This window comes from Solanum verrucosum, unplaced genomic scaffold, assembly GCF_900185275.1.
Source record: "Solanum verrucosum unplaced genomic scaffold, falcon-dt-bn FXZP01000144.1, whole genome shotgun sequence".
Classification (NCBI taxonomy): domain Eukaryota; kingdom Viridiplantae; phylum Streptophyta; class Magnoliopsida; order Solanales; family Solanaceae; genus Solanum; species Solanum verrucosum.
The window spans coordinates 1,833,928-1,849,388 of record NW_026020773.1 but is presented as its reverse complement, the minus strand read 5'-3'; the positions used below and the strand labels follow the sequence as shown (position 1 = coordinate 1,849,388).

Here is a 15,461-nt window from a genome sequence, read left to right as displayed (position 1 = left end):
CTTAGCTTGCTTTAGTTTGCCTGCCAACCACCAATTTCTTATTAGAAGATAGTTAAAAGATAACAAAAAGATCGTGGTCAGAGAAACTTTTTTTTTCAAGAGGAATGTTGATAAATTTTTCAAAAGTTCCTTAGAATGACCAGATTGTCAACAAGCAGGACCCCTTACGTCTTTGGCGGCAGAAGTGATGAGAAAATTTGATGATTGATTATTGTAGGTTTTGTTGTTTATACTGTTACTTCCCAGTGGTTTGATCTTGGGACTTCCATGTTGGAGGTCTCAAGTTCGAAACCCCTTGCCAGCGAAAGCAAGGGGTTTGCCTTCTGGGTCGAGCTCGTCGCACCAGGCTTGCCTGGTGCGGGTTACCTCTCCTATGTGGTTTGCGAGCTATTGCATAGGAGCGGGGTTTTTATCCTGTGCGCACCCAAATGGTAGCGGCTGCGGGTTTCCCTTGTCATCTAAAAAAAAGAGATAGGGAACGAGATGTGTTGGGGCCAGCAGATATTCAATTTTTTTTGAAGTTCTGTTAGTGGGTTTTTGTTCACCAGCTGTAAAAACTGATGTTTAAAATGGGGAAGATGTGATGGGTCTAGCTGGTAAAATGAAGAACAAAGGAGGAACTTGTAGCTTTGTGTAGAGTGAATTTTTCTATCATCATCCTCAGATGTAATGGAACTTAAAAACTTTGTCAATATTTTCTGTTTGAAACACTTTAATGTTTTATCTCAACTTGCTACAGGTTCCTCCTGGTGATTATCGCTTATCTGCAATCCCAGCAAATCTTGAGAACGCTAAAGAGCTTCTATTTTCTCCTTCTCATATTGATGTTTCAGTCAGGAGTCCGATATTGGATGTCAAATTCTATCAGGTATTTGAGTTATGTTATTAGAATTCAAACTAAGGACTGCTTTGAAGATATGCCATTTTTTTCATGTCGTGTCAAAGTAATTAACTAAGTTGTGGATATGGTAGTAAAGTCAGTCCATCTGAATTCAGATGAAATGTTCGTTAATCACTCCTTTTCTTTTTTTTGAAGGCACAAGTAAGTATACATGGCTCTGTTGTTTGTAAGGAGAAATGTGGTTCTTCACTTTCTTTGACTCTTCTGCGCCTGGATGGGAGAAATAAAGACGATAAGAAGACAATTGGTTTGGCAAATGAGAGTAATGAATTTTTCTTCTCAAATGTTCTCCCTGGTAAATACAGGGTTGAGGTAATACCCCCACCTATGTCCTTGTTCTTCCTGTTTTGGACCCTTTGCATTTCTGTCTGTGTATTTACATCCCAATGTCTTTTCCTTTGCCTTTTATCACCCTTTGCATTTCTGTATTTACATCCCAATGTCTTTCCTTTGCTTTTATCCCCCCTTGTTATTTTTTTTTGATAACCGAGAAATCCGTCTGTGACCCGCCCTTTGGACCAATCACAGCCTTCTAAACTCGGTGGATAATGGGCCCCCCCCTCTACCCTTATCCCCCCTTGTTATTTGCTAACTATATCTGGTAACAGAAGGTTTGTGTTTTTATTTTCTTGTTAAAAATAAGTTAGTGTTTTGCGATTATATAGAGGGGTGATTTTCTTTCTCAACACCACTGCTAGGCAGTCTGCAACACTCACAAACTTCAGCCTCACAATACAACACGAATCTGTCTAAGTATAGACTGTTTCTTTCTTTTAGGCAGCGTAGTGATTTGACACACACACAAAACGTACAGGAACGAATCCCAACCTTAATTAATTTCAATATTCAACAAAGGAAGAAGCTTCACTAATTCACTAAGGCACAGAACACTCTCTGAATCCTTAGTCGAATTTCTGCTCCCATTTAAAATCTCTAGCCAAGGCAGTTACAAACAGTTACAACTGCCCATGTGCTTGGCATATGCCTTAACAAAAATCTTATCTGAACTCGACTAATTTACAACAGTCATATTCTAATAGGCATAATACATTTCGAATTCACATGCCTATGCCCATGTGCCTCACTCATGCCAATCATTTGCCTTAGCTGAAATTGCATCTACCCACACTTGGAATAATTCTGCCTGCTGCCTGCCTTAGTTTTATTTCTTCATTTTTGCCAACTCGTGCCAACACTTGTCCAGCTTTGTCTTGCCATCATCAAGTCCCCACAGCATTGCCTTGTCAAGCCAACAAACTGCCTTGCCTTGTCGATGCCAATGTTTGCACGTATGCCCCCAAAGGTGCCATACGTCTGTCTTTGCCTTTGCACATCCAAGCTGCCTTGCCAATACTCAAGCATCTTGAACACAATGCTGCACTTTAACACTTAGCCGCACAACTGCATTGTTTCCCCATGCCCATGCCAAGTCCAATGCACAAGTCCTTGCCATGTGCCCATGCCTCTACCGGTGTTGCTTAGCTAGACTGAGGGTCTAAAAAACCACCTCCACCCCTTGAACTCGATGCCCTCATTGAGACTGTTTTGAGAGTCATTGATTCGGTCATCAAATTGCCATAAGTCCTTCGCCTTCTCCCAAACAACATCTGCCTCACTCTTGCCTTTCCATTGTACCAAAAATTCAGTCTTGGTATTCTTCTTACTTGGGCCAACAACCTGGTGATCAAGGATCTCTTCTATCTCAGCATCAAACTATGTCGGAATAGAAGGAGGAGCCCTCTTCGATCCATTTCTATTCGGATCACCATCATCTGCAAAGTAAGGTTTCAAGAAACTCACATGGAAGTGGGATGAATCTTTAACCTTTCAGCTTCAATTTGTAAGCAACCTCACCCACTTGTTGTACCACTTCAAATACGCCGTCGTACTTAGGATCAATCCCCTATGCCGAATCTTACTCACAATTTGCTTCCCGATATGGGGCGTGAGTTTCAGCAATACCTAGTCACCCACATTAACCTCTAGAGAGCACCTATGTTGGTCAACATACTTCATGCGCGGGCTGTTTTGTGCCTCTGAAATCATTTTAGGTCTGTCCCTTGCAGCCCCGTAGCTGCTGGACATTTCCCTTGGTTCTTCATTTTGGCAACATCTAATGCAGTCATGGGCTGTCTACCTAAAACAATCTCAAACGAACTCGTTTCTGTTTTTTTTTTTTTTTTTTTTTTTTTACCGTGGTTTCCGGGCGTCGCTTTGCGAACCCGACTAGCTGTACCCACCGGGTCCCGCTGTTTCAAGGCGGGTCCACCACGGTTAGTTCCACGGGGCCCTGGAGACGCGGCCGGTTTGTAATGCCTCCAGTGGCCCTGCTGGGGCTCGAACCGGCGACCTGAAGGACTTTGTCCCAGGCCTTTACCAGCTGAGCTACCCCTCAGGGTTTGCGAACTCGTTTCTGTTGCTAATGACTTGTGCAAATTGTAAAAGAACTGCACAGTGTCAAGCAACTCCACCCAATTCCTCTGGTTCGCCATCACATAATGCCTCAAATATTTCTCCAATAATTGATAAATCCTTTCCATCTGTTTGTGGGTGATTCACAGTAGAGAACTTCAAGTCGGTCCCCATCATAATGAACAAGGCTGTCCAAAACTGCCTGTGAACCGAGTATCTCTGTCACTCACAATATCAGCTGGAACCCAAAGTACTTCACCACATTTTTATAGAACAATTCAGCAGCAACTTCCGACGAACACCAATTAGGTGCAACAATAAAAACTGAGTACTTCGAGAACTTGTCTACTACCAAGTACCACCATAATTGATGCCTTACCCTCAACCTTAGGAACCCCTAAAATTAAATCCATGCTTACCGACATCCATGACCGTTCTGGAATACACAAAGGCTGCAACAATCCTGCCTCCTTCTTATGTTCAATCTTGTCCACTTGACACACATGACAAGTCTTTACGTATGCCTCTATATTGTCTTCCATTTTAGGCCAGAAATAAACTCGGGACAGTAGTGCCAACATCCTCTCAACTCCTGTATGACCAGCCTAAGTAGTGTCATGCACCTCTTTCATCAAGTCTTTACACAGTCCACCACCATTTGGTACCGGGGGAGGATTGTGGTACCGAATGGTGGTGGACTGCGTAGAGACTTGATGAAAGAGGTGCATGACACTACTTGGGCTGGCCATACAGGAGTTGAGAGTATGTTGGCCCTACTGTCCCGGATTTATTTTTGGCCTAAAATGGAAAACGATATAGAGGTATACGTGAAGACATGCCATGTTTTTCAAGTGGACAAGATTGAACGTAAGAAGGAGGCAGGTTTGTTGCAGCCTTTGCCTATTCCAGAACGGCCATGGTTGTCGGTAATCATGGATTTTATTTCAGGGTTTCCTAAGGTTGAGGGTAAGACATCAATTATGGTAGTAGTAGACAGGTTTTCGAAGTACTCAGTTTTTATTGATGCACCTAATTTGTGTTCGTCGGAAGTTACTGCTGAATTGTTCTATAAAATGTGGTTAATTACTTTGGTGTTCCGGCTGATATTGTAAGTGACAGAGATACTCGGTTCACAGGCAGGTTTTGGATAACTTTATCAATATGATGGGGACAGACTTAAAGTTCTCTACTGCGAATCACCCACAAATAGATGAAAAGGATTAATCACTTATTTGAGGCATTATGTGACGGCGAGCCTGAGGAATTGGGTGGAGTTGCTTGACACTGCACAGTTTCGTTACAATCTGCACAAGTCATCAGCAGCAGAAATGAGATTGTTTTGGGCCGGCAGCCCATGACTCCATTAGATGTTTCAAAGAACCAAGGGAAATGTCCAGCAGCATACAAGGGACAGACTTGAAATGATTTCAATGGCACAGGACAGCCTGCTCAGCGGCTCATGAAGAAGTATGCTGACCAACATAGGCGCTCACTAGAGTTTGCTTCTCATTACTGTGTTAGCATCATACACACAGCTAGTAGAAGTTTTACCTATACATTTTATTAATTTGTTTGTCGATGATGTATATGGAATGAATTTTTCTTCACACTTTGTGTTTTCCTATAGTTTTTTTTTGTGCTTTCCCTTTATCCAAGAAAACTGGTTTCTATCTAATTCAATAGACAAAGGTGTTCAAGTGGGTCCTTTCCATTGCCTAGGCATGCATTTCTCTCTTTCTAAATACCCATCATTAAAGCAAGAGGAGTAATATTCCAAGCCTTGTGCCTTCTTCTCCTAGCTCCGCTCTTCCAGCTGAACACCAACTTTTTCACAGATCCTGGCATTACCCAAGAAACACCAATCTATCTAAAGATAATCTTCCCATAAACTCAAGAATCTATGGTTCACGTCCGCTGCTGCCTCCTTACAAAGGAAACACCAATTTTATGCAAATAACCTTTTGTCTCCTAAGAATCTCTGCCGTCAAAATTACCCCTTTAGTAGCTTATCACATGAAGAAGCACACCTTCCTCGGAACCTTAGGAATCCAACCCAAACCATGTGGAAAACTAATATCCCATTTGTAATTTTAAGCTCTTAATGCCCAAACCTCCGTTTTCCTGCTTTGAAGTAACAATATCCCATTTGACCATTGCAAGCCTTACATTCTTGCCCATTTCTGCATTAAGGAGTGCATGTACTCTATTCATGTTTAGTTTTCTAAAGAAATATTTGTATCCAGAAGTAGTCTAAAGCTAAAATTACAGTATCTATTCCTTCAATTAGTTGGCAATGCATTATGATGTTTCATTGATGTTCTTATTTTCAGGTAAAAAACAATTATCCAATAGCATCATCAGGACAAGATAAATGGTGCTGGGAGCAGAGTTTTATCAATTTAGAAGTTGGCGCTGAGGATGTTAAAGGGGTAGATTTTGTTCAAAAAGGTTTCTGGGTCAACATAATCTCAAGCCATGATGTGGATGGTTTACTGACTCAATCAGATGGTTCTAGAATGAACTTGAACATCAAGGTTGGTGTAGTCCACCTCAAAAAGTTCTCTTAAATCTTCTAACTAACACGAGAAGCTCATTTTCTTTTTCTGACTCTTGAATTGCAGAAGGGTTCTCAACACGTGTGCGTAGAATCTCCGGGAGTGCATGAGCTGAGCTTTCCAAATTCATGTATTTCTTTTGGGAGTTCATCTGTGATCATTGACACATCTAACCTTTCTGTATGATCCTTTTGGAGTTAGAATTTTTTCTATTCTACTAGTTCATTTATCATGCATGTCTTCTCATTTACTTTCTTCTGTTTGTAGCCTATCTATTTGAAAGGCGAGAGCTATCTTTTGAAGGGTCATGTCCATGTTGAATCAAGCTCATTTAGTAGCGTTGAGGGATTGCCTGAGAATATACCGTTGGACGTTTTGGACAGTGATGGTTCTGTTGTTGATGGTCTATTGGCAAGACGTGTGCCTTACGGAGTTGATCAATCGAGTGCAGCCATCTACGAATTTTCCATGTGGGCTAGTCCTGGAGGAAAATTTACTTTTGTTCCTCGAGATGCACGGTGTGTGAATTATATTTTGATTTTATTCTTTTTATGTTTTTTGCCACTCGTTCTCTCTCTGTCTCATTATTCTTTTTATGCTCTCTGCCACTCGTTCTCTCTCTGTCTCTCATTTTGGTCTTTTGTTCAAAACAAAAATACATAGATTGATAAGGAACTTTAAGGAATATGATCTTTTGCCTATGATAGAGGTTCATGTATTGATTGTTCTAGTGTGATTGTTTTTATTCCTTAAGAGAGAAAGTAACCTTTTGTTGTAATACAATCTGCTTTTGTTTAGCTATGTATCTATTTTATGGATTCCTTGTATCCGAATCAAGTAAGCTGCTTAGTTTGAATGAGTTGTATAGACAATAAAGCCTTCAGACAGACTTGACATGATAAAGAACCTTAATTTGCCTGATTCTACAACAACATACCCAGTGAAATCTCACAAAGTGGTGTCTGAGGAGGGTAGTGTATGCAGACCTTACCATTACCTCATGGAGGTAAAGAGGCTGTTTCCGAAAGACCTTCGACTCAAGTGCATCAACTCCAAGTAAAAAAAAGAAGAAAACAATGGAAGAAAACATAGCGGTTAATAAGAAAAGCAGTGTAAAGTCTACAAGAGAAAAACAACATCAAAATAGTGTGATAATCAAAATACACTAAACAACATATGTCAAGAACACAGGGATCAACTAGTCCTACAAGGCTACAACAGGCACTAGGGCTATGTAAGGCAAGATAACACTCTACCCCTACTAACCTTCTACCCTAATACGTGACCTCCACTCCTTCCTATCTATAGTCATGTCCTCGGTAATATGAAGTTGCACCATGTCTTGTCTAATCAACTCTCCCCAATACATTTTCAGCCTACTCCTACCCCTCTGCGTACCCCCTACAACCATCCTCTCGCACCTCCTCAGTAGAGCGCTGGCGCACCTCCTCTGCACATGCCCAAACCATCTGTCTCGCTTCCCTCATCTTGTCCACCACAAGGGCCATCTCACCTTCTCCCGGATAACCTCATTCCTGATCTCGTGACTCCTAGTGTGCCCACACATCCATCTCAACATCCTCATCTCCGCAACATGCATCTTCTCAACATCCTCCTTTGCACCTTCATCTGCCTGATTCTGACTTTCCAAAATATATGCTCACTTTTTTAGCTGTATTTTTCAAGCTTGTTTCATGCACTTTGCAGTGTGATGCATATGGTATTAGATGGCAGAATGTTTAAAATTCGAAGATCAAAGTAAATGTGTTTCCTGACATGCTCAAATGCTTTGAGACATTGCCTTGCACACAATCAAGAATAAATGTATTTTTAAATGCCACTTTGTAATAATTCTTCAGCTTTTCATGCATTTCTAACTGTTGTTTCATGTTTCAGGGACGATGGCGGGAAAAAAATATTATTTTATCCCACACAGCAGCATGTATGTGGAATTGCAAGTTTAAATCAAAGTAGTTTTTGTGTATCTACTCTTAGTTTTGAAGTCTTTCTTTGCTTTGTCTAGGTTGCCGTGATGGAAGATGGCTGCCAATCTTCAATTCCTCCTTTTGCTGGTCGACTTGGGATGTATATAGAAGGATCAGTTTCTCCCCCTCTCAATGATGTTGTTGTCAAAATAATTGCTGCAGGAGACAGCCAAAGTGCTCCACTTAAGCAAGGCGATTTAGCACTTGAAACTACCACAGGGACAGATGGCTTATATGTCGCAGGGCCTCTATACGATGATATAAGTTATACTGTTGAAGCTTCAAAGGTTTGAACGCTCTTAACATTATAATAACTGCCTGAGCATTTCTTGTTTCTCCATAATGCTTTGTTGAGCAGATCAATAGCATCTCCAGATTATTAACAGTCTTTTCATCCCTTTTGAGTTATGTTATTATTTTTCAATGATATATGATGCATTTGTACTAATGGTATGGATGTCTTTGATATATATGCATTGCTGGCTAAATAAGACTAGAAGTGTGAATCCGGTGGATTATCATGAGACTGCTAGCAAATTTGTTCTTTCTTGTTGCTATAGTTGTCCTTGATTGCATTCAATCGTATGTTGTCAGCTTTCTTTTCTCTTTCTAGTGGAGCTACCTAATATTTCTTTCTTTATTCACAGCCGGGATACCATGTAAAGCAAGCTGGACCTTATTCCTTTTCTTGTCAGAAGCTGGGCCAAATTTCAGTGCGTATATATTCTAGAGAAGACGCCAACGAGCCTTTTCCATCAGTTCTCTTATCATTAAGTGGAGAAGATGGTTACAGGAACAATACAGTATCAGGTGTTGGTGGGATTTTTGTATTTGGGGACTTATTTCCAGGGAGTTTCTATCTCCGACCCTTGCTTAAGGTATTTATTGTTCCTTCTAATCTAAGGCTTTTCTGACCATCTTGGGATATAAATGTTGGTTTCTCTCTTATCTTGATAATTTCTTGGTGACCTAGACAATGATATCAAGATAAGAGATCTGTACATTACGAAACTTGCTAGACCATTGAGCAGCAGCTGTTGCTTTACAGCGTATATGTAGTTCTTTCTATTACAAACCAATTTGCCTTCATTTATTTAATTTAATTGTATGATACCGTGGACATATTATTGTCGAAGGGGAGCCTTGGCGTAACTGATAAAGTTGCTGCTATGTGACCAGGAGGTCACAGGTTCGAGCTGTGAAAACAGCCTCTTACAGAAATGCAGGGAGGCTGTGTACAATGTACCCTTGTGCTCCAGCCCTTCCCTGGACCTCTCGCATAGCGGGAGCTTAGTGTATCGGGCTACCCCTTTTTACCATGAACATATTATTGTCATTATGGAACAGTATCCTGTAGCAAACTGTGAATTTGTATTGTAATCTTGAACATGATTATTTTTCAGTAACTATCAGGAAACATGATATGTTTGATTGTTTTCAAATTTAGAATCCAAATTTCGCTGTCCTTTGTGTTTTTTTTTTTTTTGAAACTGGTAATATTCTTCAGCATTGAGGATGTGCTGGTCATCATCAAAAGAATTACAGATTCCCTATCAGATCTATAATCTGTTCAGTATCCTCTATACGTAGTTGTTTATACCAAAAAAGTAGAGATACAATACAATTCCATTTGACTGTGTGAATGGAATTGGGCCTATCTTTAAAACATCTGGCATTTCTCTCCCTCCATACTGCCCACCATATATATGAAGGAATCAGTCTCCACCATTTGTTCTAGTTCATTAACAATAGTTCTTGCTAAGTGCTAGAGAACAGATAAATTTAAGTGATCTGTACTAAATATATATGTTAAATGATCTGTTAACTCAGAGAACAATAGTTAAGCTGTTATGTATCTCTTAGGTAAAAATAATCAATTTAAAGTTAAATTTTTGTTATTCTTTTCATGTGTACAGATGTAACCCTAGTAAAATGCAAGCTAGGTTAGATAGACGAGTCTTCTCATTCCCTTCCCATGAACCAGAGCAAGTGACGTGGGATTTGTTTGTGGATGCTTACAATATTTTACAACATACATATTACAATTATAATAGTTTCTCTAAAGAGGGAATGTTTGCTAATGGTTGCGTAGGAATATGCTTTCTCCCCTCCAGCAGAGGCAATCGAGCTTGGTTCTGGAGAGTCAAAGGAAGTCGTTTTTCATGCAACGCGTGTTGCATACAGGTATGTATACACATAAATATATATTAGTGGAATGTGCTGATGCCAGTGAGTTGTGTGAGGTCTTTGATTATTCCGAAACATGAGCACTCCACTTGGGTGCTTTTATCCAATCAATTACCTTTAAACATGAAAGCATTTTACCCCCAGTGCTTTGGTCTAAGGGTTAGAGCTCAGTGCGTGTGGGTTAGGTGCATGTTATGGATTTTAATTTTTTCACAGGCTGGTATTTAAGTTGGTATTTAAGTGGAGAAGGGTAGAGAAGCAAACCCATTGTCCATCGAGTTTTAAACCAGTTGTAAAAAAAAAGTTCATAGCATTTGTTAAAGAATAAATGACAGGGCATGCAAATAATGCAATGACATGAGAATATGTACTGTTTTTTCATTTGATGGTCTAGTGTATTTTGAACTCATCCAATTTACCTAATAAATTCTAGGAAATATTTGCATTATACGTTAACGCTAATAAATGTTTTGTTGACATTATAATACAGTAATATATATTAAGTCCTTCATATCCTCTCTGTCTCTTTTCTCAATTTGTCTGTCCTTTAAAATGTCTTAAAATGTCCATCGATGGAGTGGACATGCTGGCGACCCACCGAGGACATATGAAGAACTAACAAGAAAAAAACAACAAAAATAGAAATGGTGAAAGGTTTGGCAGGTATCATATTGGATATGGTGCCCTAACTTGTCAGTTGAGAATTGATTGTCTGGTTATCCTCTTAAGTTGAACCTTAACTGTTGGTTGAAAATATTGATAACCCCTTAAACTTGCCTCGAAATTTATTTGGACACTTTAAATTATGGCGTATTTCAATTGAGCACTTAAACACATGATAAATTGTTCCTATTAGACACTTTCGGTTCACATTTTGATTTCTTTATGCATGTTTTTAAGCGCCCATTACGTGGATAAGTTAATCACGTAAAATATGCCTACTTTAGTTATACACATCAACATCAATTGGAACTGGCCTGAACTTTTATGGCTTATTGACCCTAATGCATAATTAAAGGAGGTGATATATTTTAAGTGATTAACTTGGCGTAATAGAGGCTTGAGAATATGCACAAAAGCTTTTCTACAAATTTGAGTCAAAAGTGTCCAATAGAAATACTTTGTCACGTGTTCTGGTGCTCAACTGAAACATGTTGTAGTTCAAATGTCTAAATAAAATTTACTGATAAGCTTAAGGGAATATCGATGTATTCTGCCTTTGTTGTTAGTTCTTTGATGAAGGGAATTTGTTTTAGGTACTCTTTGCTACTTTTCTAATTATCATATGACAAAATAAGTTAGGTGTTACTAGGTTCAATAAATTTTTGACTATTGCCTTAATATCCCGTTTCCCATTAAATTAAAATATAAGACATAGAATGTAAGATTTTAGTACACATCTGGAGAGCTCAAGACCTGTGAGAACTCTTCTGGAGTCTCTACAGCAAGAAGAGAAATTTGAGTTCTTGCTGATATCAGTTCACATTTAATAACAATTTTCACTTAGGTGGATCGGCTAGGATTTGTCCATTATGACATGCCATTTGCAGTATCTTTACCATTTTTTGTTGGACTCAGATGGTTTAACTTCTTTACAGTGCCATGGGAGTAGTTAAACTCTTGTCTGGTCAACCAAAAGAAGGTGTTTCAGTAGAAGCTCGATCTGAGTCAAAAGGCTTGTATGAGGAGACAGTAACAGATTCAACAGGATTTTACCGTTTGAGAGGACTCCTACCCGATACTACTTATGTAATTAAAGTAGCAAGGAAAGTTGCATCTGGTGGAGCTATGATTGAGCGTGCATCTCCTGAGTTTCTGACCGTTCAGGTTGGTACACTTCATATTGCCATTTTTCCTTTAATGTTCATGAGTGAATAGGAAATCATAAACTTGGTTATCCTTTTGAAATTGTTCTTATATGTTGATCATTGAACTGAAAGGAATTTAAATTATATATATCATTCCGTAAAGGATATGCAAGAGGAATCAGTTAGAGCTGTAAGAATAGTGGGGTAAATATGGAGTAGCAACTTTCCTTGCTTCTTTAATCACAAACTGGACAATGCCAGAACACACAGCAGACCTTCTTAGTTGCTGGGTGAGGAGAGGGGGTAGTAAGAACCAGAAAAAATTGTGGAACATGATACCCTCTTGTATATGGTGGACTATTTTGGAGAGAAAGAAAATCAATGCAAAAGATTAAATGGCATTGTATGAAGACTTTTTTTTTCTGTGTGTAAAGAGGAGAGGATATAGAGGATGCGGGACAGATTTTAAACTTTTTTTTCTTCTTTATAAGTTTAGTCTCAGCTTTCTTGATTTGTTTTTTTTTGGGTCACTGATGTAAATCTTTTTGGTGGTTGCCAGCATACCCTATTGCTGAGGAATACAACTTTACCTTTATCAAAATAAAATAAAATAAAATATGGAGTATCTTATTATTGTTGGTTTGCACCAGGATTAGCTTCTTTTTTTTAATCCACCCAGAATTGCTCGTACTTCTTTAGTCTACTTATAGATGAACTAACCAATACGAGGTCCTATGATATTTGCTACTTGTCAGAGATATTGAATCAATTGATGAAATTTGTGATAGAGTCCAAAAATTTGAACTGTGGGGAAGCACTCCACCGAAAGGGTTTTAGGATAAGTAGAAGTAAGAATATATACATTGCAACTTTTATTACATGCTCTTGCCAAGATTCGTTTTGTGGCTTCTGCATAATGTCTATGTATGTCTAGATGTTCTGTGTGAGACAACAAAGTTCTTATTTTGTTAAGTTATGGTTAAAAATACGAGACATGGTCTGTAAATTTTATCTAATCTGTCCCTTTGAAGGCACAGTTGTTTGACATATTTTTTGCTTGTGCTAACTTCATATAATTTGCAGGTCAAAGCTGAGGACTCTAGGGGATTAGATTTTGTAGTATTTGAACAACCAGAGAGGACAATTTTAAGTGGTCATGTTGAAGGACATAAAATCAAAGAGTTCAACTCACATCTCCATGTGGAGATCAAGTCTGCTGCTGATCCATCGAAGATTGAGTACAACTTCCCACTTCCCCTCTCAAACTTTTTCCAGGTGAAGGACTTACCTAAGGGTAAATCCCTTGTACAGCTCAGATCATCTCTGCCTTCAAGCACTCACAAATTTGAATCAGATGTTATTGAGGTTGATTTAGAGAAAAATTCTCAAATTCATGTGGGTCCACTCAAGTACAAGATCGATTTCAATCACCAAAAACAGGTAATGTGTATCAACTATTGGATGCTAATATTCTTTTTATTGTTTCTGTGATGATAATGATGTTGGTTTGCCCTTTCTGTCTCCTCCATGATTCCAGGATTTAACTCCAGCTCCTGTGTACCCTCTGTTTGTTGGAGTTTCTGTGATTGCGCTTTTCATTGGGATGCCAAGGTATCTGGGAAACTTTCTTTGATCTAATTCTTTATCTTTCTATTTTCATTTCCATGAAATTAGAAAAACGTCTGTTTCGATTTCTTTCTTGCAGATTGAAGGATTTATACCAAGTCATGATGGGAATGTCTTCATCATCAAAGAAAGAAGTGAAAAGACCTATAGTGAGAAAGAAAACATACTGAGGAATGGATCTACTTTTTAGAGGAGCTTTGAAGTAGTGATGTTTAGGTAGGTGACATGAATGAATGATCTATAAGAGCAGATGTAGTTTTTATTCGTCCATCGATTCAAGCAAATCTTCACTCGTCGTCTACGATAGACACTGATACTGAATTTTCATTTGTTAGTTGTTAGCTCTTCAAATTTTGACAATTTTAACCTCAATATATTCATACCTGTGCCAATTTTTGGGATGGTTTCAGTAATTATATTTTTGTGATTCCATCTATATTTAGCTTTTGTACCCTCTCTTTTAGTATTTTGTTTTGCAACTTGTAAAGAGTGTTGAAGGAGAGGAAAAATGATACTACAAAAATAAAAATGGCTAAAGTTTATTTCGTTTTTTTTTTCTGACGTAAAAGTTATGTTACATTTTCTTTTGGGAAAATACATCAAATCCCCCTCAAACTTGTCCACAAAACTCACTTTAGCATTGTAACTTTATGGGTGTTTAAACACCCCCTTAAAGAACTTTCAGGTAAATTAAACAACACCTTATATATACAATACCAATTTCATGGTTGGAAGGTGATATACATGCGCACCACCTCAGTGACACGTTGACAACACGTCATAGGGTGAAAAAAATTAGTTTTCATTTCTTTTTTCTTTTTCCATGTCATTTTTTGTTTTTAGTTTTCATTTTTTTTTTTGTTCTTCATATATTTTTGTTCTCATTTTCACTGTGTACTCATCTTCTTCTTCGCTCCATCTTCTCCATTACAAGCCTATGATAGAAAACTAACACATAATATTTCTAATAATTTGACGAATATTATGTGTCAAACAGAGCGATACATATATAATATATTATCATCATTGAAGCTGGAGTTGCTAGAGCTTCAACGGCAACTGTCGGCGACTGCTTCAACGGTAATTGTCAGAGTCATTTTTGTTATATTAGGCTCAAAATAGACAAATCTGAAGGTTTTCAGACCGTTTACCTTGGTTGCCGGAAAAACGAGAACACATAAAATGAAAAAAAGCCTAGGAAACGAGTATGGCCGGCGTTTTGTTCAGGTCGCTGGCGTGGTGAATTTTTTTGACGAGATCGGGTGATTTCACGGCACCTAGTCTCTTATGGAGCGGTGATGAACGAGGAAAAAAGGGGGTGGCGGTGATGTCCTTCATGATTGAGCAACATTGAATTTGTTGGCCCATAATTGCCATCAAGAATTTTAGAGAGAGTTGAAACAATTTGAGAGAAAGAGGATATGGAAAACGGGTAGTTGAACAACAACAAAGTGGGACCCACTTATTTTTCTTTTTAATTTTTTCTTTATACGCGCCTAAAACTTTGTAATTTGCCACATCAGTCACTAAGGTGATATTAAATTCACTTACAAGTAGTTTAAGGGGATATTTAAATGCACGTAAAGTTATAGTACTAAAGATAAGTTTGAGAGGAATTTTATGTGTTTTCCCTTTTCTTTATAACTAAATCCCAACAATACAAACTCTCCTAAAAAATTTTAACCATAGTATTGAAAACTATTTAACAAAATTTCATGGTTAAGTATAATTATTCGTGAACTTATTAATATTTAATTTTTTAATCAATTATATTTTAGAGAGTCGACTAAAATTTTCTAAAATAATTTTAATTATAAAAGATTGAATTCATAAGTATTCGTTTATTATGGTATCACTTTTGCACGATTTTCTGGTTATTTACTATATTCTCCTTCATTATCTCGAGATTTGTTACACTTGAGCTGAACGTAATAATCTTTTTTTTTTTTATATCGAGATTTGCTGCATTTGGTATACCTAATGCCAC

The 15,461-nt window shown here is 38.2% G+C and overlaps 1 protein-coding gene across 1 annotated transcript in view; it reads left to right on the top strand.

Annotated features, from left to right (window-relative positions):
* Positions 1 to 13,912, top strand: part of LOC125812834 (uncharacterized) — a 36,854-nt gene extending 22,942 nt beyond the window's left edge. Inside the window, exons 15-27 of the mRNA XM_049492291.1 lie at positions 740 to 868; positions 1,037 to 1,213; positions 5,644 to 5,847; positions 5,935 to 6,048; positions 6,136 to 6,386; positions 7,765 to 7,810; positions 7,892 to 8,140; positions 8,501 to 8,731; positions 9,946 to 10,037; positions 11,639 to 11,867; positions 12,932 to 13,288; positions 13,386 to 13,459; positions 13,554 to 13,912. Of these exons, the coding sequence (XP_049348248.1) occupies positions 740 to 868; positions 1,037 to 1,213; positions 5,644 to 5,847; positions 5,935 to 6,048; positions 6,136 to 6,386; positions 7,765 to 7,810; positions 7,892 to 8,140; positions 8,501 to 8,731; positions 9,946 to 10,037; positions 11,639 to 11,867; positions 12,932 to 13,288; positions 13,386 to 13,459; positions 13,554 to 13,644 (2,244 nt within the window). The 3' untranslated portion in view covers positions 13,645 to 13,912. The remainder of the gene's footprint in view (positions 1 to 739; positions 869 to 1,036; positions 1,214 to 5,643; positions 5,848 to 5,934; positions 6,049 to 6,135; positions 6,387 to 7,764; positions 7,811 to 7,891; positions 8,141 to 8,500; positions 8,732 to 9,945; positions 10,038 to 11,638; positions 11,868 to 12,931; positions 13,289 to 13,385; positions 13,460 to 13,553) is intronic.
* The last annotated feature ends 1,549 nt before the right edge of the window (positions 13,913 to 15,461 follow it).